General features: G+C 41.5%; 1 protein-coding gene across 1 annotated transcript in view; it reads left to right on the forward strand.

Annotated features, from left to right (window-relative positions):
* The window catches only part of PIGK (phosphatidylinositol glycan anchor biosynthesis class K), a 539,029-nt gene that overhangs the window by 113,825 nt on the left and 400,719 nt on the right, over window positions 1-24,485 (forward strand). Inside the window, exon 7 of the mRNA XM_053693337.1 lies at window positions 23,388-23,505. Within this exon, the coding sequence (XP_053549312.1) occupies window positions 23,388-23,505 (118 nt within the window). The remainder of the gene's footprint in view (window positions 1-23,387; window positions 23,506-24,485) is intronic.

A 24,485-nucleotide genomic window follows, 5' to 3' on the forward strand; every position in this document is an offset into this window, starting at 1 on the left:
AGCCAGACACTGGCACCAGAGCAGCCCTGTGGATCAAGTGTCCTCCGTTGCAATTGGGGAGAGGTACAGCTCAACTCCCGTGGGGAGAGCATCTGATCCTCAATTAGGGTGTGCGGGAGCGGATCCGGTGAACTTAAATGTAATCCTTGGCTTCTAGTGCAGGTAGGGAGCTGGTTTCCTTAGTTTGGTTTCCCCAGCGCTGGGTGTAGTTGTTTAGGACCGTATTCCTCTTTTAAACCTTCGATTCATGGGCAGCAGTGGTTATCGCAGTGATTAGGCTGTAGTTATTTGTCCATAATTCGTGAGGTGTAGCTTTATTCTGACCTTTGGACCAGGAGTCCTGTTGCCCTCTGCAAGATAACACCCGGAGAGTAACCGGCATATCTTTTAAGATGCAATGTTAGTTCGAGGTGGTAGTAGGCAATGTTAACAGCTTATTAGTCATGACAAGAGGACTTGTATATCGCTCACCTCCTCTCGCGCAGCACCGGTCGGAGAGAAGAGTGCAGAAAAGTGATTTTATAAGATTCCCCCTGGAGCTGTGATGTCTGAACTAGAGACTTTCCAGGCGTAAAACATAGGCTTTATGTGGTGCTCACCTCCTCTCGCGCAACACCGGTGGGAGAGGGGGGAGAGACAGGTGCCAAGATTTTGAAAAAGTCACTGAGGAGTAAAAATATCCCAGCTAGGAGCTTTTCAGGCATGTAGAAAGGCTTGTGTAGAGCTCACCTCCTCTCACACAGCTCCAGCGGGAGAGGAGGGAGAGACAGCAGCAAACATTTTATAAGATTCCGCCATGGATTACACTGTGCAAGCGGGGGCACCAGTCCTTCCAAACTGACAATGTGTCAGCGCAGTGAGATGGATTTCCACTGCCGATTCTCCGGTAGCGATGGAACAGGCTGTCCAGGAAGCTGCCCCAGGATTCAGGGCACAGCGTGGGAAAACTCCGCCAACAGCTATGGGACTGGAGTACAAACGCTCAGCAACTTGCGCTTAGCTCCTCCTCCGGAAGCACCTCAGAACAAGCAATTTTAAGCAACTTTCTAATTTACTCCTATTATCAATTTTCCTTTGTTTTCTTGGTATCTTTATTTAAAAAGCAGGAATGTAACGCTTAGGAGCTGGCCCATTTTAGGTTCAGCACCCTGGATAGCGCTTTCTTATTGGTGGCTATATTTAGCCACCAATCAGCAAGAGTAACCCAGGTTCTGAACCAAAAATGGGACGGCTCTTAAGCTTTACATTCCTGCTTTTTAAATAAAGATAGCAAGAGAACTTTCTAATTTACTCTTATTATCAATTTTTCTTTGTTCTCTTGCTATCTTTATTTTAAAAGCAGAAATATAAAGCTTAGAAACCAGCCCATTTTAATTTCCGCACCCTGGATAGCGCTTGCTTATTGGTAGCTACATTTAGCAAATAAGCAAGCATAACCCAGGTCCTGAACCAAAAATGGGCCAGCTCCTAAGCTTTACACTTCTGCTTTTTAAATAAAGATAGCAAGAGAACAACGACAATTTGATAATAGGAGAAAATTAGAAAGTTGCTTAAAATTGCATGCTTTATATGAATCGTGAAAGAAAATTTTTTTTGGTTTAGTGTCCCTTTAAAGTCTCTTTTTTTCATGATTCAGATAGTGTGTGTGTTGCTTCTCTATTTAGCATTTTCAGACAAGCACCTGAAAAACAGGGCACATGTGGCCCCCAACTCCATAACTGCTCAGAGAACATATGTTGCAACTAGTTTTTATAATCTCTGATAAATAAATGAATACCACTGGCTGTCTAAGAAGGTACAGAGTTATACTGAGATCATATTCCACAGACGGCATCACTGAGGCACTGATAGCTTTTAATCAAATATATCTTCCTAATATACGTACTGAAAAAATGCTTCTTTTAAAAACTGAAATTCGTTCAAGTGCATTTCAGTTTTGAGTTTTATGTACCTTGTATTATTTTCCATGTAACTACCATGTAGCCGTGCCTGTCTTTGTTTGACAATGTTACTTTGTAACACTTTTGAGATTGTCTCACTATTACTAGGCAGCTATTTCTCCTAATCATATTTTGCAGTAGCTGTCAAAATGACACGTCTGCCGCTCCAGGTGCAATCTGAATAGTGCTGCTCCGCCTTTTTGTAATAAGCTTTCTAAACGAAGACGCAAGTTCACGGTTAGCTCTCACTCGCAGACAGGCCAGTTCTACTCTCAGCGGGAACTGCTCACTACTTTTCTTTAGTTTGTTTTTGTGACCAGAGCTGTCAAGTCTATGCTGTATTTTGACAGGTTGTTAATGACATATTTTATTTTCCTTTAACAAAAATAACCCATTATCATCCTTTTTGTTAGACATCCAGTTGGAACATTTATAAAGAACCCACAATTTTATAGAAAATAGTGCTTTTTTATTTTTCGGTTACAATTACATTAAAGGGATATGAAACCCAATTTTTTTATTTCATGATTCAGATAGATCAGCAATTTCAAGAAACTTTCTAATGTATTCCTATTATCAAATGTTCTTTGTTCTCTTGATATCTTTATTTGATAAGCAGGAATCTAAGCTTAAAAGCCGGCCCATTTTTGGTTCAGCACCTGGGTAGTGCTTGCTGATTGCTGGCTCCTAATTTGGGTTTTATATCTCTTTAATTTGTTAAAGTAAAATCGATTAAGTTTTCATACTTTAAATAGAGAGTGCAATTTTAAACAACACTACTGGGAGCTAGCTGGTGATTGGTAGATGCACATACCGTATAGGATTCTTATCATTTGCTTACTCAATGTATTTAGTTTTCTCTATTGCATTGCTGCGTCTGAGCTTATTCTTCAGCAAAGGATACCAAAAGAGCAAAGCAAATTTGATAAATAAGAAAATTATTTAAAATTGCTTGTTCTGTCTGAATCATGAAGTTTCATTTTGACTTTACTGTATCTTTAACGCTTAGAAATAGCCGACATTATCCATATGTGCCCACCCCAAATTCATATAGGATGAAAGACTAGTGATAACCTTAGAGAATTTATGTGTGTCAACTATTAAAGGCTAAAAAATAGAAAAAAATAAAAAGTTCTTAAATATCCACCTTAAAAGAATAATCTAGTCAAAATTAAACTTTCATGATTCAGACAGAGCATGCAATTTTAAGCAACTTTCTAATTTACTCCTGTTATCAATTTTTCTTCGTTCTCTTGGTATCTTTATTTGAATATAAGATTAGGAGCCAGCCCATTTTTGGTTTAGCACCTGAGTAGCGCTTGCTGATTGGTGGCTACATTTAGACACCAATCAGAAAGCGCTACCCTTATGCTGAACTAAAAATGGGCCGGCTCCTATGCTTACATTCTAGCCTTTTCAAATAAAGATACCAAGAGAACGAAGAAAAATTGATAATAGGAGTAAATTAGAAAGTTGCTTAAAATTGCATGCTCTGTCTGAATCACTAAAGTTTAATTTTGTCTAGACTATTCCTTTAAAGTGATAGTAAATCTGAGCGGTTAAAAAACCTTTAGGATTTACCATTACTTAATATAAAGTGGACTTTCAGCGCTCTTCTCTCAATGAGGTAACGTTTCCACCTCTAAACAATTAGCCTTGCTAGTCATCTGACAGTGTTCTGTATGCTAGTACGGCTATTGGTTTAGAGGCTGAAAATTCACCTCATTGGTAAAGAACACTGTGCTGTGGGTGGCCATAGGCGCTGACTTTAGCGAGAAGAAAGGGTGAGTTTAGCACCCTTTTTTTACTAAGTGTTCACTGAAACTCCACTTTCTCTTGTTAAGTGTATCCAGTCCACGGATCATCCATTACTTATGGGATATTCTCCTTCCCAACAGGAAGTTGCAAGAGGATCACCCCAGCAGAGCTGCTATATAGCTCCTCCCCTCACTGTCATACCCAGTCATTCTCTTGCAACTCTCAATAAAGATGGAGGTCGTAAGAGGACTGTGGTGTTTTATACTTAGTTTATTTCTTCAATCAAAAGTTTGTTATTTTTAAATGGTACCGGAGTGTACTGTTTATCTCAGGCCCATGGATCAGGTATCATCACCCTGCCCATAAATAGCAGGTAGGAGGTGTTAACTTTCACTCTTGAAAACGTTCCTGTGTGGAACGAAACGTACGTCGAGTGAGCACACATAGTGTGCAATAACATAGTTCAAATTCAGTTCCTGTGAGGCCACTGTTAGTGTTTTTTCATATACAATTGTTAAACACTAAGTGGGCTGAGGGACTAGAACATCACTACCCAGTGTTACTTCTTGTTACCACTTGTTACTACTGGTGTATACCGTTATAGTAAATGCACATAGTGTGCAATTGTAGGTGCCGGTGAGGCCGCTATTAGTGCTGGTCACGTATATACAGACACTAAGTGGGCTGAGGACCTAACTATCTGTAGCACTAACGTGTTCTAAAAACATCACCTAAGGACAAGGATTACTACAGCTGAAACTCGGAATCCATCTTGGAGGAAGTTCTCCACTAACATCGGGGTCGGCTTTGCACAGCACCACGCTACTACCCGTAGCGTTCCAGCCCCCGGCCAAGGACACACCTGATTGGTCCAATGGTTTACACACCCCCATCTAGCTGAGATGTGGAGTCTGTATTTTGGAAGGATCGCAGCGGGACACTACATAATCAGTGACTTCTTCAAAGTTATTATACAAGGCCTGTATTTGTTTTTAACATTGTGAGTGTTATTCTAATGTCAATTTTATTATATTAAATCATACGTTTAATCTGCACTTAGATGCGGTGGGCGCTTCTGTTTCTTCTTTGTTTTTTCTTATCTCAGGCAGTATTTAGAAGAAGAATCTGCCTGCGTTTTCTATGATCTTAGCAGAAGTAACTGAGATCCTTTGCTGTTCTCACATATTCTGAGGAGTGAGGTAACTTCAGAGGGGGAATAGCGTGCAGGTTTTCCTGCAATCAGGTATGTGCAGTTAAATTATTTTTCTAGGGAATGGAATTTGCTTGAAAATGCTGCTGATACCGAAGTAATGTAAGTAAAGCCTTAAATGCAGTGATAGCGACTGGTATCAGGCTTATTAATAGAGATACATACTCTTATAAAAGTGTATTTTAAAACGTTTGCTGGCATGTTTAATCGTTTTTTATATATGTTTGGTGATAAAACTTCTTGGGGCCTAGTTTTTTCCACATGGCTGGCTTGAAATTTGCCTAGAAACAGTTCCTGGAGGCTTTCCACTGTTGTAATATGAGTGGGAGGGGCCTATTTTAGCGCTTTTTTGCGCAGCAAAAGTTACAGACACAGACATCCAGCTTCTTCCTGCATGATCCAGGACTCCTCTGAAGGGCTCAAAAGGCTTCAAAAGTCGTATTGAGGGAGGTAAAAAGCCACAGTAGAGCTGTGGCAGTTGTTGTGACTGTTTAAAAAACGTTTTTGTCATTTGTTATTCTGTTTTTGGTATTAAGGGGTTAATCATCCATTTGCAAGTGGGTGCAATGCTCTGCTAACTTGTTACATACACTGTAAAAATTTTGTTAGTGTAACTGCCTTTTTTCACTGTTATTCAAATTTTGACGAAATTTGTGTTTCTTAAAGGCGCAGTAGCGTTTTTTTATATTGCTTGTAAACTTGTTTTAAAGTGTTTTCCAAGCTTGCTAGTCTGTTTAAACATGTCTGATACAGAGGGACCTACTTGTTCATTATGTTTGAAAGCCATGGTGGAGGCCCATAGGAGAATGTGTACTAAATGTATTGATTTCACCTTAAACAGTAAAGATCAGTCTTTACCTATAAAAGAATTATCACCAGAGGATTCTGTCGAGGGGGAAGTTATGCCGACTAACTCTCCCCACGTGTCAGACCCTTCGCCTCCCGCTCAAGGGACGCACGCTAATATGGCGCCAAGTACATCAGGGACGCCCATAGCGATTACTTTGCAGGACATGGCTGCAATCATGAATAATACCCTGTCAGAGGTATAATCTAGATTGCCTGAATTAAGGGGCAAGCGCAATAGCTCTGGGGTTAGGAGAGATACAGAGCGCGCAAATGCTGTAAGAGCCATGTCTGATACTGCGTCACAGTATGCAGAACATGAGGACGGAGAGCTTCATTCTGTGGGTGACATCTCTGACTCGGGGAATCCTGATTCAGAGATTTCTAATTTTAAATTTAAGCTTGAGAACGTCCGTGTATTGCTTGGGGAGGTATTAGCTGCTCTGAATGACTGTAACACAGTTGCAATTCCAGAGAAATTGTGTAGGCTGGATAGATACTATGCGGTGCCGGTGTGTACTGACGTTTTTCCTATACCTAAAAGGCTTACAGAAATTATTACCAAGGAGTGGGATAGACCCGGTGTGCCCTTTTCTCCACCTCCTATATTTAGAAAAATGTTTCCAATAGACGCCACTACACGGGACTTATGGCAGACGGTCCCTAAGGTGGAGGGAGCAGTTTCTACTTTAGCAAAGCGTACCACTATCCCGGTTGAGGACAGTTGTGCTTTTTCAGATCCAATGGATAAAAAATTGGAGGGTTACCTTAAGAAAATGTTTATTCAACAAGGTTTTATTCTACAGCCCCTTGCATGCATTGCGCCTGTCACTGCTGCGGCGGCATTCTGGTTTGAGGCCCTAGAAGAGACCATCCGTACAGCCCCATTGGATGAAATTATGGACAAGCTTAGAACGCTTAAGCTAGCTAACTCATTTGTTTCTGATGCCATTGTTCATTTGACTAAACTAACGGCTAAGAATTCCGGATTCGCCATCCAGGCGCGCAGGGCGTTATGGCTTAAATCCTGGTCAGCTGACGTGACTTCAAAGTCTAAGTTACTCAACATTCCTTTCAAAGGGCAGACCTTATTCGGGCTTGGCTTGAAGGAAATTATTGCTGACATTACAGGAGGCAATGGTCATACCCTTCCTCAGGACAGGGCCAAATCAAAGGCCAAACAGTCTAATTTTCATGCCTTTCGAAATTTTAAGGCAGGAGCAGCATCAACTTCCTCCGCTTCAAAACAAGAGGGAACTGTTGCTCATTCAAGACAGGCCTGGAAACCTAACCAGTCCTGGAACAAGGGCAGCCAGGCCAGAAAACCTACTTCTGCCCCTAAGACAGCATGAAGAAAGGGCCCCCTATCCGGAAACGGATCTAGTGGGGGGCAGACTTTCTCTCTTCGACCAGGCGTGGGCAAGAGATGTTCAGGATCCCTGGGCGTTGGAGATCATATCTCAGGGATATCTTCTGGACTTCAAAGCTTCTCCTCCACAAGGGAGATTTCATCTTTCAAGGTTATCAGCAAACCAGATAAAGAAAGAGGCATTCCTAAGCTGTGTGCAAGATCTCCTAGTAATGGGAGTGATCCATCCAGTTCCACGGACGGAACAGGGACAGGGATTTTATTCAAATCTGTTTGTGGTTCCCAAGAAAGAGGGAACCTTCAGACCAATCTTGGATCTAAAGATCTTAAACAAATTCCAAGTTCCATCATTCAAAATGGAAACTATTCGGACCATCCTACCCATGATCCAAGAGGGTCAGTACATGACCACAGTGGACTTAAAGGATGCCTACCTTCACATACCGATTCACAAAGATCATCATCGGTTCCTAAGGTTTGCCTTTCTAGACAGGCATTACCAATTTGTAGCTCTTCCCTTCGGGTTGGCCACAGCCCCGAGAATTTTTACAAAGGTTCTGGGCTCACTTCTGGTGGTTCTAAGACCGCGAGGCATAGCGGTGGCTCTGTATCTAGACAACATCCTGATACAGGCGTCAAGCTCAAATTGCCAAGGCTCATACAGAGATAGTTCTGGCATTTCTGAGGTCGCACGGGTGGAAAGTGAACGTGGAAAAGAGTTCTCTATCCCCACTCACAAGAGTCTCCTTCCTAGGGACTCTTATAGATTCTGTAGAGATGAAGATTTACCTGACGGAGTCCAGGTTATCAAAACTTCTAAATGCTTGCCGTGTCCTTCATTCCATTCCACGTCTGTCAGTGGCTCAGTGCATGGAAGTAATCGGCTTAATGGTAGCGGCAATGGACATAGTGCCATTTACGCGCCTGCATCTCAGACCGCTGCAATTATGCATGCTAAGTCAGTGGAATGGGGATTACACAGATTTGTCCCCTCTACTAAATCTGGATCAAGAGACCAGAGATTCTCTTCTCTGGTGGTTATCTCGGGTCCATCTGTCCAAGGGGATGACCTTTCGCAGGCCAGATTGGACGATTGTAACAACAGATGCCAGCCTTCTAGGTTGGGGCGCAGTCTGGAACTCCCTGAAGGCTCAGGGATCGTGGACTCAGGAGGAGAGACTCCTCCCAATCAATATTCTGGAGTTAAGAGCAATATTCAATGCTCTTCTGGCTTGGCCTCAGTTAGCAACCCTGAGGTTCATCAGGTTTCAGTCGGACAACATCACGACTGTGGCTTACATCAACCATCAAGGGGGAACCAGGAGTTCCCTAGCGATGTTAGAAGTCTCAAAGATTATTCGCTGGGCAGAGTCTCACTCTTGCCACCTGTCAGCGATCCACATCCCAGGCGTAGAGAACTGGGAGGCGGATTTTCTAAGTCGTCAGACTTTTCATCCGGGGGAGTGGGAACTCCATCCGGAGGTATTTGCTCAACTGATCCATCGTTGGGGCAAACCAGAACTGGATCTCATTGCGTCTCGCCAGAACGCCAAGCTTCCTTGTTACGGATCCAGGTCCAGGGATCCGGGAGCGACGCTGATAGATGCTCTAGCAGCTCCTTGGTTTTTCAACCTGGCTTATGTGTTTCCACCGTTTCCTCTGCTCCCTTGACTGATTGCCAAAATCAAGCAGGAGAGAGCATCAGTGATTCTGATAGCGCCTGCGTGGCCACGCAGGACCTGGTATGCAGACCTAGTGGACATGTCATCCTTTCCACCATGGACTCTGCCTCTGAGGCAGGACCTTCTAATACAAGGTCCCTTCAATCATCCAAATCTAACTTCTCTGAGACTGACTGCATGGAGATTGAGCGCTTGATTCTATCAAGGCGTGGCTTCTCCGAGTCAGTCATTGATACCTTAATACAGGCACGAAAGCCTGTCACCAGGAAAATCTACCACAAGATAAATACCGTAAATACCTTTATTGGTGTGAATCCAAGTATTACTCATGGAGTAAGGTAAGGGTTCCTAGAATATTGTCCTTTCTCCAAGAGGGTTTGGACAAAGGACTATCAGCTAGTTCTTTAAAAGGACAGATTTCTGCTCTGTATATTCTTTTGCACAAGCGTCTGGCAGAGGTTCCAGATATCCAGGCATTTTGTCAGGCTTTGGTTAGAATTAAGCCTGTTTTTAAAACTGTTGCTCCCCCGTGGAGCTTAAACTTGGTTCTTAAAGTTCTTCAAGGAGTTCCGTTTGAACCCCTTCATTCCATTGATATTAAACTTTTATCTTGGAAAGTTCTGTTTTTGATGGCTATTTCCTCGGCTCGAAGAGTCTCTGAGCTATCTGCCTTACAATGTGATTCTCCTTATCTGATTTTTCATGCAGATAAGGTAGTTCTGCGTACCAAACCTGGGTTTTTACCTAAGGTGGTTTCTAATAAGAATATCAATCAAGAGATTGTTGTTCCATCATTGTGTCCTAATCCTTCTTCAAAGAAGGAACGTCTTTTACATAATCTGGACGTAGTCCGTGCCTTGAAGTTTTACTTACAAGCTACTAAAGATTTTCGCCAAACATCTTCCCTGTTTGTCGTTTACTCTGGACAGAGTAGAGGTCAAAAAGCTTCGGCAACCTCTCTTTCCTTTTGGCTTCGGAGCTTAATTCGCTTAGCCTATGAGACTGCTGGACAGCAGCCCCCTGAAAAGATTACAGCTCATTCTACTACAGCTGTGGCTTCCACCTGGGCCTTTAAAAACGAGGCCTCTGTTGAACAGATTTGCAAGGCTGCGACTTGGTCTTCGCTTCACACCTTTTCAAAATTTTACAAATTTGACACTTTTGCTTCTTCGGAGGCTGTTTTTGGGAGAAAGGTTCTTCAGGCAGTGGTTCCTTCCGTTTAATCCTGCCTTGTCCCTCCCATCATCCGTGTACTTTAGCTTTGGTATTGGTATCCCATAAGTAATTGATGATCCGTGGACTGGATACACTTTACAAGAGAAAACATAATTTATGCTTACCTGATAAATTTATTTCTCTTGTAGTGTATCCAGTCCACGGCCCGCCCTGTCCTTTTAAGGCAGGTCTAAATTTTAATTAAACTACAGTCACCACTGCACCCTATGGTTTCTCCTTTCTCGTCTTGTTTCGGTCGAATGACTGGATATGACAGTGAGGGGAGGAGCTATATAGCAGCTCTGCTGGGGTGATCCTCTTGCAACTTCCTGTTGGGAAGGAGAATATCCCATAAGTAATGGATGATCCGTGGACTGGATACACTACAAGAGAAATAAATTTATCAGGTAAGCATAAATTATGTTTTTTTTTAGTTATGGTAATTCACTAAAAATAATTTACCATCACTTTAAGTTTAATTTGAACTACTTGTTCTACACTTAGGTGTGATTTTTTTTTTACATTTTCCCCTCTCTGAGTCAACTAGCCACATCATTGCTTTTGAATTTCTGCTGTGTCTCACTATGAATGTGAGCTGCTACTTACAGACTACTATAAAATTAGTCCTGTATTTGTTGAATTGTTCATTCAAAATGCTACTCCACCTAAGTGCTGTGGGATTCAAGAACAGTTAACAGTCATGGAGAACTCTGAAGCTTTTTCAATATATTGTTCAAGTTTATTGACATTTTGGGAATATATTTACACACATATACATACAAACTACGGTCTGAAATTCGACCATCACCATCTGGTTTTATTTTATCATTTATTAAAAAGTAATACAATATTGTAATTATTTAATTTGTATTATTCAAGAATACCTTATTTAACACAGAGGCAACACAATTATTTATCACTTTTTTATATTGCCATTTATAGGAATATCCTCTTCACACACCATTTGCGTATACATTTTCACATGTAGTTTATCCAAAGGGGAAAAGTACACATGCAAGTTTTGTCTTTTAAATATTGTCACCTGGTTTGTTGTTAGTTTGGTTCTGCTATTGCTCCTATTGAAGAAGGACATTTGTTAAAATACCTTTCTCCAACATAGGTGTGTCCGGTCCACGGCGTCATCCTTACTTGTGGGATATTCTCTTCCCCAACAGGAAATGGCAAAGAGCCCAGCAAAGCTGGTCACATGATCCCTCCTAGGCTCCGCCTACCCCAGTCATTCTCTTTGCCGTTGTACAGGCAACATCTCCACGGAGATGGCTTAGAGTTTTTTAGTGTTTAACTGTAGTTTTTTATTATTCAATCAAGAGTTTGTTATTTTGAAATAGTGCTGGTATGTACTATTTACTCAGAAACAGAAAAGAGATGAAGATTTCTGTTTGTATGAGGAAAATGATTTTAGCAACCGTAACTAAAATCCATGGCTGTTCCACACAGGACTGTTGAGAGCAATTAACTTCAGTTGGGGGAACAGTGTGCAGTCTCTTGCTGCTTGAGGTATGACACATTCTAACAAGACGATGTAATGCTGGAAGCTGTCATTTTCCCTATGGGATCCGGTAAGCCATGTTTATTACGATTGTAAATAAGGGCTTCACATGGGCTTATTAAGACTGTAGACTTTTTCTGGGCTAAATCGATTCATTATTAACACATATTTAGCCTTGAGGAATCATTTTATTTGGGTTTTTTGATATAATAATATCGGCAGGCACTGTTTTAGACACCTTATTCTTTAGGGGCTTTCCCAAAGCATAGGCAGAGTCTCATTTTCGCGCCGGTGTTGCGCACTTGTTTTTGAGAGGCATGGCATGCAGTCGCATGTGAGAGGAGCTCTGATACTTAGAAAAGACTTCTGAAGGCGTCATTTGGTATCGTATTCCCCTTTGGGCTTGGTTGGGTCTCAGCAAAGCAGATACCAGGGACTGTAAAGGGGTTAAAGTTAAAAACGGCTCCGGTTCCGTTATTTTAAGGGTTAAAGCTTCCAAATTTGGTGTGCAATACTTTTAAGGCTTTAAGACACTGTGGTGAAAATTTGGTGAATTTTGAACAATTCCTTCATGTTTTTTCGCAATTGCAGTAATAAAGTGTGTTCAGTTTAAAATTTAAAGTGACAGTAACGGTTTTATTTTAAAACGTTTTTTGTACTTTGTTATCAAGTTTATGCCTGTTTAACATGTCTGAACTACCAGATAGACTGTGTTCTGAATGTGGGGAAGCCAGAATTCCTATTCATTTAAATAAATGTGATTTATGTGACAATGACAATGATGCCCAAGATGATTCCTCAAGTGAGGGGAGTAAGCATGGTACTGCATCATTCCCTCCTTCGTCTACACGAGTCTTGCCCACTCAGGAGGCCCCTAGTACATCTAGCGCGCCAATACTCCTTACTATGCAACAATTAACGGCTGTAATGGATAATTCTGTCAAAAACATTTTAGCCAAAATGAACCCTTGTCAGCGTAAGCGTGGCTGCTCTGTTTTAGATACTGAAGAGCATGACGACGCTGATATTAATATCTCTGAAGGGCCCCTAACCCAATCTGAGGGGGCCAGGGAGGTTTTGTCTGAGGGAGAAATTACTGATTCAGGGAACATTTCTCATCAGGCTGAACCTGATGTGATTACATTTAAATTTAAGTTGGAACATCTCCGCATTTTGCTTAAGGAGGTATTATCCACTCTGGATGATTGTGAAAAGTTAGTCATCCCAGAGAAACTATGTAAAATGGACAAGTTCCTAGAGGTGCCGGGGCTCCCAGAAGCTTTTCCTATACCCAAGCGGGTGGCGGACATTGTTAATAAAGAATGGGAAAGGCCCGGTATTCCTTTCGTCCCTCCCCCCATATTTAAAAAATTGTTTCCTATGGTCGACCCCAGAAAGGACTTATGGCAGTCAGTCCCCAAGGTCGAGGGAGCGGTTTCTACTTTAAACAAACGCACCACTATACCCATAGAGGATAGTTGTGCTTTCAAAGATCCTATGGATAAAAAATTAGAAGGTTTGCTTAAAAAGATGTTTGTTCAGCAGGGTTACCTTCTACAACCCATTTCATGCATTGTCCCTGTCACTACAGCCGCATTTTTCTGGTTTGATGAACTGATAAAGGCGCTCGATAGTGATTCTCCTCCTTATGAGGAGATTATGGACAGAATCAATGCTCTCAAATTGGCTAATTCTTTCACTCTAGACGCCACTTTGCAATTGGCTAGGTTAGCGGCTAAGAATTCTGGGTTTGCTATTGTGGCGCGCAGAGCGCTTTGGTTGAAATCTTGGTCGGCTGATGCGTCTTCCAAGAACAAGCTACTAAACATTCCTTTCAAGGGGAAAACGCTGTTTGGCCCTGACTTGAAAGAGATTATCTCTGATATCACTGGGGGTAAGGGCCACGCCCTTCCTCAGGATCGGCCTTTCAAGGCAAAAAATAGACCTAATTTTCGTCCCTTTCGTAAAAACGGACCAGCCCAAAGTGCTACGTCCTCTAAGCAAGAGGGTAATACTTCTCAAGCCAAGCCAGCTTGGAGACCAATGCAAGGCTGGAACAAGGGAAAGCAGGCCAAGAAACCTGCCCCTGCTACCAAGACAGCATGAAATATTGGCCCCCGATCCGGGACCGGATCTGGTGGGGGGCAGACTCTCTCTCTTCGCTCAGGCTTGGGCAAGAGATGTTCTGGATCCTTGGGCGCTAGAAATAGTCTCCCAGGGTTATCTTCTGGAATTCAAGGGACTTCCCCCAAGGGGGAGGTTCCACAGGTCTCAGTTGTCTTCAGACCACATAAAAAGACAGGCGTTCTTACATTGTGTAGAAGACCTGTTAAAAATGGGAGTGATTCATCCTGTTCCATTAAGAGAACAAGGGATGGGGTTCTACTCCAATCTGTTCATAGTTCCCAAAAAAGAGGGAACGTTCAGACCAATCTTAGATCTCAAGATCTTAAACAAATTTCTCAAGGTTCCATCGTTCAAGATGGAAACCATTCGAACTATCCTTCCTTCCATCCAGGAAGGTCAATTCATGACCACGGTGGATTTAAAGGACGCGTATCTACATATTCCTATCCACAAGGAACATCATCGGTTCCTAAGGTTTGCATTCCTGGACAAACATTACCAGTTTGTGGCGCTTCCTTTCGGATTAGCCACTGCTCCAAGGATTTTCACAAAGGTACTAGGGTCCCTTCTAGCGGTGCTAAGACCAAGGGGCATTGCAGTAGTACCTTACCTGGACGACATTCTGATTCAAGCGTCGTCCCTCCCTCAAGCAAAGGCTCACACGGACATCGTCCTGGCCTTTCTCAGATCTCACGGCTGGAAAGTGAACGTGGAAAAGAGTTCTCTATCCCCGTCAACAAGGGTTCCCTTCTTGGGAACAATTATAGACTCCTCAGAAATGAGGATTTTTCTAACAGAGGCCAGAAAAACAAAACTTCTGGACTCTTGTCGGATACTTCATTCCGTTCCTCTTCCTTCCGTAGCTCAGTGCATGGAAGTGATCGGGTTGATGGTAGCGGCAATGGACATAGTTCCTTTTGCGCGCATTCATCTAAGACCATTACAACTGTGCATGCTCAGTCAGTGGAATGGGGACTATACAGACTTGTCTCCAAAGATACAAGTAAATCAGAGGACCAGAGACTCACTCCGTTGGTGGCTGTCCCTGGACAACCTGTCACAAGGGATGACATTCCGCAGACCAGAGTGGGTCATTGTCACGACCGACGCCAGTCTGATGGGCTGGGGCGCGGTCTGGGGATCCCTGAAAGCTCAGGGTCTTTGGTCTCGGGAAGAATCTCTTCTACCGATAAATATTCTGGAACTGAGAGCGATATTCAATGCTCTCAAGGCTTGGCCTCAGCTAGCGAGGACCAAGTTCATACGATTTCAATCAGACAACATGACGACTGTTGCGTACATCAACCATCAGGGGGGAACAAGGAGTTCCCTAGCGATGGAAGAAGTGACCAAGATTATTCTATGGGCGGAGTCTCACTCCTGCCACCTGTCTGCTATCCACATCCCAGGAGTGGAAAATTGGGAAGCGGATTTTCTGAGTCGTCAGACATTGCATCCGGGGGAGTGGGAACTCCATCCGGAAATCTTTGCCCAAGTCACTCAGCTGTGGGGCATTCCAGACATGGATCTAATGGCCTCTCGTCAGAACTTCAAAGTTCCCTGCTACGGGTCCAGATCCAGGGATCCCAAGGCGGCTCTAGTGGATGCACTAGTAGCACCTTGGACCTTCAGACTAGCTTATGTGTTCCCGCCGTTTCCTCTCATCCCCAGGCTGGTAGCCAGGATCAATCAGGAGAGGGCGTCGGTGATCTTGATAGCTCCTGCGTGGCCACGCAGGACTTGGTATGCAGATCTGGTGAATATGTCATCGGCTCCACCTTGGAAGCTACCTTTGAGACGAGACCTTCTTGTTCAGGGTCCGTTCGAACATCCGAATCTGGTTTCACTCCAGCTGACTGCTTGGAGATTGAACGCTTGATTTTATCGAAGCGAGGATTCTCAGATTCTGTTATCGATACTCTTGTTCAGGCCAGAAAGCCTGTAACTCGAAAGATTTACCACAAGATTTGGAAAAAATATATCTGTTGGTGTGAATCTAAGGGATTCCCTTGGGACAAGGTTAAGATTCATAGGATTCTATCCTTCCTTCAAGAAGGATTGGAAAAAGGATTATCTGCAAGTTCCCTGAAGGGACAGATTTCCGCCTTGTCGGTGTTACTTCACAAAAGACTGGCAACTGTGCCAGATGTTCAAGCCTTTGTTCAGGCTCTGGTTAGAATCAAGCCTGTTTACAAACCTTTGACTCCTCCTTGGAGTCTCAATTTAGTTCTTTCAGTTCTTCAGGGGGTTCCGTTTGAACCCTTACATTCCGTTGATATTAAGTTATTATCTTGGAAAGTTTTGTTTTTAGTTGCAATTTCTTCTGCTAGAAGAGTTTCAGAATTATCTGCTCTGCAGTGTTCTTCTCCTTATCTGGTGTTCCATGCAGATAAGGTGGTTTTACGTACTAAACCTGGTTTTCTTCCAAAAGTTGTTTCTAACAAAAACATTAACCAGGAGATTATCGTACCTTCTCTGTGTCCGAAACCAGTTTCAAAGAAGGAACGTTTGTTGCACAATTTGGATGTTGTTCGCGCTCTAAAATTCTATTTAGATGCTACAAAGGATTTTAGACAAACATCTTCCTTGTTTGTTGTTTATTCAGGTAAAAGGAGAGGTCAAAAAGCAACTTCTACCTCTCTCTCTTTTTGGATTAAAAGCATCATCAGATTGGCTTACGAGACTGCCGGACGGCAGCCTCCCGAAAGAATCACAGCTCATTCCACTAGGGCTGTGGCTTCCACATGGGCCTTCAAGAACGAGGCTTCTGTTGATCAGATATGTAGGGCAGCGACTTGGTCTTCACTGCACACTTTTACCAAATTTTACAAGTTTGATACTTTTGCTTCTTCTGAGGCTATTTTTGGGAGAAAGGTTTTGCAAGCCGTGGTGCCTTCCATTTAGGTGACCTGATTTGCTCCCTCCCTTCATCCGTGTCCTAAAGCTTTGGTATTGGTTCCCACAAGTAAGGATGACGCCGTGGACCGGACACACCTATGTTGGAGAAAACAGAATTTATGTTTACCTGATAAATTTCTTTCTCCAACGGTGTGTCCGGTCCACGGCCCGCCCTGGTTTTTTTAATCAGGTCTGATAATTTATTTTCTTTAACTACAGTCACCACGGTACCATATGGTTTCTCCTATGCAAATATTCCTCCTTAACGTCGGTCGAATGACTGGGGTAGGCGGAGCCTAGGAGGGATCATGTGACCAGCTTTGCTGGGCTCTTTGCCATTTCCTGTTGGGGAAGAGAATATCCCACAAGTAAGGATGACGCCGTGGACCGGACACACCGTTGGAGAAAGAAATTTATCAGGTAAACATAAATTCTGTTTTTGTGATTATGACTTAGGAGCTCTGTAAAGCAAATCAAGGATAAATTGTTCTCTTGAGTGCTGAAAAACTTTATCAGACCAAAATTCCACCAAGTACAATTTTTCTGAGGAGAGACAATTCTCATTGACGATATTTTCTGAAGCCAATTCGTTTTCATCTAAAGCAAGAACAGGCAGACCTAAAGTGGCCTGTTTATCAAGCTGGAATAGAACTCCATTTGTCTTCACAATTCAAGCCCACCTAAAATAGGAAAGTTCTATATCAGTCAAATAAAACTGTGTAAAACCTATAGTGAAATATAGGGTGTAGGACATATTGAAGTGTAGAGATTCTATACCTTTTCTGGAGTTTGCGACTTGTAAAAAACAACTACACTTTGACTCTTTTCCTTGCCTTATGGCTTTAAGTTGCATGGAAAATAATTCATTTTCCAGCAGCACAACAATCAAAAACACACATTAAAGCTGTGCCAGGCGTGTCTGAAGTCCAAGGATAAACAAGGAGTGCTAGTTTTCATGGATTTTCCTTGACAGTCACTGGACCTAAAGCCCATTGAACATCTTTGAGAACATTTGAAAAGGGAAAAGACAATACACACTGATTTATTTAGACACACTCTAGGTTTCTCTAAAAGAATGCCTGGATAATGTCGTTTGTAAAATTCTGTGCAAACTTATAGAATCCATGCCAGACAGAGTTAAATCACTCAGGCCTAGATTTGGAGTTCGGCGGTAAAAGGGCTGTTAACGCTCCGCGGGCTTTTTTCTGGCCGCACCATAAATTTAACTCTGGTATCGAGAGTTAAAACAAATGCTGCGTTAGGCTCCAAAAAAGGAGCGTAGAGCATTTTTACCGCAAATGCAACTCTCGATACCAGAGTTGCTTACGGACGCGGCCGGCCTCAAAAACGTGCTCGTGCACGATTCTCCCATAGGAAACAATGGGACTGTTTGAGCTGAAAAAAAACCTAACACCTGCAAAAAAGCAGCGTTCAGCTCCTAACGCAGCCCCATTGTTTCCTATGGGGAAACACTTCCTACGTCTGCACCTAACACTCTAACATGTACCCCGAGTCTAAACACCCCTACCCTTACACTTATTAACCCCTAATCTGCCGCCCCCGCTATCGCTGACCCCTGCATTACACTTTTAACCCCTAATCTGCCGCTCCGTAAAACGCCGCCACCTACGTTATCCCTATGTACCCCTAATCTGCTGCCCTAACATCGCCGACCCCTATGTTATATTTATTAACCCCTAATCTGCCCCCCACAACGTCGCCGACACCTACCTACACTTATTAACCCCTAATCTGCCGAGCGGACCTGAGCGCTACTATAATAAAGTTATTAACCCCTAATCTGCCTCACTAACCCTATCATAAATAGTATTAACCCCTAATCTGCCCTCCCTAACATCGCCGACACCTACCTTCAATTATTAACCCCTAAACTTCCGATCGGAGCTCACCGCTATTCTAATAAATGGATTAACCCCTAAAGCTAAGTCTAACCCTAACACTAACACCCCCCTAAGTTAAATATAATTTTTATCTAACGAAATAAATTAACTCTTATTAAATAACTTATTTCTATTTAAAGCTAAATACTTACCTGTAAAATAAATCCTAATATAGCTACAATATAAATTATAATTATATTATAGCTATTTTAGGATTAATATTTATTTTACAGGCAACTTTGTAATTATTTTAACCAGGTACAATAGCTATTAAATAGTTAAGAACTATTTAATAGTTACCTAGTTAAAATAATAACAAATTTACCTGTAAAATAAATCCTAACCTAAGTTATAATTAAACCTAACACTACACTATCAATAAAATAATTAAACTACCTACAATTACCTACAATTAACCTAACACTACACTATCAATAAATTAATTAAACACAATTCCTACAAATAAATACAATTAAATAAACTAGCTAAAGTACAAAAAATAAAAAAGAACTAAGTTACAGAAAATAAAAAAATATTTACAAACATAAGAAAAATATTACAACAATTTTAAACTAATTACACCTACTCTAAGCCCCCTAATAAAATAACAAAGCCCCCCAAAATAAAAAATTCCCTACCCTATTCTAAATTAAAAAAGTTACAAGCTCTTTTACCTTACCAGCCCTGAACAGGGCCCTTTGCGGGGCATGCCCCAAGAATTTCAGCTCTTTTGCCTGTAAAAAAAAACATACAATACCCCCCCCCCAACATTACAACCCACCACCCACATACCCCTAATCTAACCCAAACCCCCCTTAAATAAACCTAACACTAATCCCCTGAAGATCTTCCTACCTTGTCTTCACCATCCAGGTATCACCGATCCGTCCTGGCTCCAAGATCTTCATCCAACCCAAGCGGGGGTTGGCGATCCATAATCCGGTGCTCCAAAGTCTTCCTCCTATCCGGCAAGAAGAGGACATCCGGACCGGCAAACATCTTCTCCAAGCGGCATCTTCGATCTTCTTCCATCCGGTGCGGAGCGGGTCCATCTTGAAGCAGGCGACGCGGATCCATCCTCTTCTTCCGATGTCTCCCGACTAATGACGGTTCCTTTAAGGGACGTCATCCAAGATGGCGTCCCTCGAATTCCGATTGGCTGATAGGATTCTATCAGCCAATCGGAATTAAGGTAGGAATTTTCTGATTGGCTGATGGAATCAGCCAATCAGAATCAAGTTCAATCCGATTGGCTGATCCAATCAGCCAATCAGATTGAGCTCGCATTCTATTGGCTGTTCCGATCAGCCAATAGAATGCGAGCTCAATCTGATTGGCTGATGGGATCGGCCAATCGGATTGAACTTGATTCTGATTGGCTGATTCCATCAGCCAATCAGAAAATTCCTACCTTAATTCCGATTGGCTGATAGAATCCTATCAGCCAATCGGAATTCGAGGGACGCCATCTTGGATGACGTCCCTTAAAGGAACCGTCATTAGTCGGGAGACATCGGAAGAAGAGGATGGATCCGCGTCGCCTGCTTCAAGATGGACCCGCTCCGCACCGGATGGAAGAAGATCGAAGATGCCGCTTGGAGAAGATGTTTGCCGGTCCGGATGTCCTCTTCTTGCCGGATAGGAGGAAGACTTTGGAGCACCGGATTATGGATCGCCAACCCCCGCTTGGGTTGGATGAAGATCTTGGAGCCAGGACGGATCGGTGATACCTGGATGGTGAAGACAAGGTAGGAAGATCTTCAGGGGATTAGTGTTAGGTTTATTTAAGGGGGGTTTGGGTTAGATTAGGGGTATGTGGGTGGTGGGTTGTAATGTTGGGGGGGGGGTATTGTATGTTTTTTTTTACAGGCAAAAGAGCTGAAATTCTTGGGGCATGCCCCGCAAAGGGCCCTGTTCAGGGCTGGTAAGGTAAAAGAGCTTGTAACTTTTTTAATTTAGAATAGGGTAGGGAATTTTTTATTTTGGGGGGCTTTGTTATTTTATTAGGGGGCTTAGAGTAGGTGTAATTAGTTTAAAATTGTTGTAATATTTTTCTTATGTTTGTAAATATTTTTTTATTTTCTGTAACTTAGTTCTTTTTTATTTTTTGTACTTTAGCTAGTTTATTTAATTGTATTTATTTGTAGGAATTGTGTTTAATTAATTTATTGATAGTGTAGTGTTAGGTTAATTGTAGGTAATTGTAGGTAGTTTATTTAATTATTTTATTGATAGTGTAGTGTTAGGTTTAATTATAACTTAGGTTAGGATTTATTTTACAGGTAAATTTGTTATTATTTTAACTAGGTAACTATTAAATAGTTCTTAACTATTTAATAGCTATTGTACCTGGTTAAAATAATTACAAAGTTGCCTGTAAAATAAATATTAATCCTAAAATAGCTATAATATAATTATAATTTATATTGTAGCTATATTAGGATTTATTTTACAGGTAAGTATTTAGCTTTAAATAGGAATAAGTTATTTAATAAGAGTTAATTTATTTCGTTAGATAAAAATTATATTTAACTTAGGGGGGTGTTAGTGTTAGGGTTAGACTTAGCTTTAGGGGTTAATCCATTTATTAGAATAGCGGTGAGCTCCGGTCGTCAGATTAGGGGTTAATAATTGAAGGTAGGTGTCGGCGATGTTAGGGAGGGCAGATTAGGGGTTAATACTATTTATGATAGGGTTAGTGAGGCGGATTAGGGGTTAATAACTTTATTATAGTAGCGCTCAGGTCCGCTCGGCAGATTAGGGGTTAATAATTGTAGGTAGGTGTCGGCGACGTTGAGGGGGGCAGATTAGGGGTTAATAAATATAATATAGGGGTCGGCGGTGTTAGGGCAGCAGATTAGGGGTACATAAGGATAACGTAGGTGGCGGCGCTTTGCGGTCGGAAGATTAGGGGTTAATTATTGTAAGTAGCTGGCGGCGACGTTGTGGGGGGCAGGTTAGGGGTGAATAAATATAATACAGGGGTCGGCGGGGTTAGGGGCAGCAGATTAGGGGTACATAAATATAACGTAGGTGGCGGTCGGCAGATTAGGGGTTAAAAATTTTAATCGAGTGGCGGCGATGTGGGGGGACCTCGGTTTAGGGGTACATAGGTAGTTTATGGGTGTTAGTGTACTTTAGGGTACAGTAGTTAAGAGCTTTATAAACCGGCGTTAGCCAGAAAGCTCTTAACTCCTGCTATTTTCAGGCGGCTGGAATCTTGTCGTTAGAGCTCTAACGCTCACTTCAGAAACGACTCTAAATACCAGCGTTAGAAAGATCCCATTGAAAATATAGGCTACGCAAATGGCGTAGGGGGATCTGCGGTATGGAAAAGTCGCGGCTGTAAAGTGAGCGTTAGACCCTTTAATCACTGACTCCAAATACCAGCGGGCGGCCAAAACCAGCGTTAGGAGCCTCTAACGCTGGTTTTGACGGCTACCGCCGAACTCCAAATCTAGGCCTCAGTAAGGCGGATGGTGGTTATACCAATTATTGTGCAACTTTTATTTTTCAGTAAGTAACAAACATATTTTCTTTACTTTTACTAGGAGAAATAACATAGTAACATAGTAACATAGTAGATAAGGTTGAAAAAAAGACTGAAGTCCATCGAGTTCAACCTATACAAATCTAAAATACTTACAAAAAGCTCCAGTTAAGCTTAAATAACCCCATTAAAATGTGACCCATTTAATACTAGCAATCATATCCATGAATTTTGTTAGTATACAGAAACTTATCCAGACTATTTTTAAATGTATCTATGGTATTGGCATTCACTACCTCCTTTGGTAATGAGTTCCACAATTTTATTGCTCTCACAGTGAAAAAACGTTTCCGTTGCAGGAGATTAAATCTCCTTTCCTCCAACCTTAAATTATGACCTCTTGTCAGAAACAATTTTCTTGGAATAAACAGAGCTTCTGCCATCTCTGTATATGGGCCTTGAATATATTCATATAAAGTAATCATGTCACCTCTCAAGCACCTTTTTTCTAAAGAAAACAGACCCAGTTTGGCTAGCCTCTCCTCATAGGTTAATTTCTCCAATCCCCTTATTAGCTTTGTGGCCCTTCTCTGAACTTTTTCTAGTTCTGCAATATCTTTTTTAGCAATTGGTCCCCAGAACTGCACTCCAAACTCAAGGTGAGGTCTTACCAGGGCTTTATATAATGACAGAATTATGCTTTCCTTCCTTGAATCAATACCTCTTTTAATACATGCTAGTATCTTATTAGCCTTTGAAGCCGCTGCCCTGCATTGTGCACCCATCTTTAGCTTGTTATCTATTACTACTCCCAAATCCCTTTCCTCCTTTTTGTCTGGAAAAAATGCTGTATGTTTTGACAAACCAATATGTTTTTCATAAATGTTGAAATATAAACAGACATTTATAATGGACTTAGACTTTTGGAACCTAGCACTTATGTATATCAACTGATCGAGCTATCTGATTTGAAAAAGGAAAAAAAAACAAAAAGTCAGCTTTCTAAATAAAAAGCAATTGTTTTCTACCCTTTTCTTACTTATTTCCTATATTTTTTTAATGCAATGTCACAGATTCAATTCAAACAATATTAAAAAATAAAAAAGATGATTCCTGAAGAGGCTATTGCAACCTTTAACGCCCGTGCTACCTACCAGAACACCTGAATTAAATACAACCCATCCAAAAGTTGTACCCCAAGAAAAAATGTAAAATGCCTATATTAGTATCCACACGTTAATTGTTCATTAAATTTGATGTGTTTTGTAACAATGTGAAACTTGCTTTTTATACACGTGATTGGGAAATGTGGAGTTTTAAAACTTTATTGCTTGGACTTGGAAGCTCTCAACTGAATACAAGAGTAAAGAACATATCGTCTGTTGTTGCTACAGTGAGTTATGTTCTTGCAGAAAAATAACCAATAACTTTTTTTTTCCAGGTATAATGAAATATTATTTATCATTGATACCTGCCAAGGAGCCTCTATGTATGAACGTTTTTACTCCCCAAATATTATGGCTCTGGCAAGTAGCCAAGTTGGAGAAGACTCTCTTTCTGTAAGTACCTTTCCTGGGTTACATTTACTGTTCTAGGGGTTAGAGACTTTGTGGGTGTACCCAGTATTCCAAGAATTGCCAAAAATGCTCTGTATTCACTCATATAATAAAGATTATAGGTTCAACTCAAACATAGTTTTTATATTATTTTTCCACATGTGTTCTTGTTGATTACATTAATTGTATTCACCACATGTACATGCAACCATATTTATATTAATAAGAATGTCTCTTAAAGGGACAGCCTATTCAAAATTAAACTCTTATGATTCAAATAGGGCATACAATTTTAAACAAATTTATTTTTAGCATCAAATTTGCTTTATTATCTTGGTATTCTTTGTTGAAATCTAACCCTAGTTGGGCTTGTAAACTTATTTCTAAGCCCTTGAAGGCCACCTCTTATCTCAGTGCATTTTGACTGTTTTTCACAGCTAGTCAGTGCTAGTTCATGTGTGTCATATTGATAATATTGTGCTCACTTCCGTGGAGTTTTTTATGAGTCAGCAATGATTGGTTAAAAAATGATCGATTTTTAACTAATATGAATTGAGACTGTTTCCGGACTACCCTTCTTGTTTGCTTATTCTCACATGGTTAAAATGCAAGTCTTTCAAAAGAACTGAAATAAAGGGGCAGTCTTCAGAGGCTTAGATACACGGTAATTACAGAGGTAAAAAGTATATTAATATAACTGTGTTGGTTATGCAAAACTGGGGAACGGGTAAATAAGGGATTAACTATCTTTTTAAACAATAACAATTCTGGAATAGACTGTCCATTTAACCCCTAGACGCCGTTAGGATGTTCCATGCCATGCTAAAAGTGCTGGGCTTAAACACCTTTAGGACGGCATGGAACATCCTACCTTTTTTGGCGTCCTGCTCAATCCTGGTTTTAGGCAACTGAAAGTCCGACTGGGGGTGGCGTGCCTATCATCGTAGGCAGTCCCCCATGATCTGATCCCAGTGTTGAAATCT

Source organism: Bombina bombina, chromosome 10 (assembly GCF_027579735.1).
Source record: "Bombina bombina isolate aBomBom1 chromosome 10, aBomBom1.pri, whole genome shotgun sequence".
NCBI lineage: Eukaryota > Metazoa > Chordata > Amphibia > Anura > Bombinatoridae > Bombina > Bombina bombina.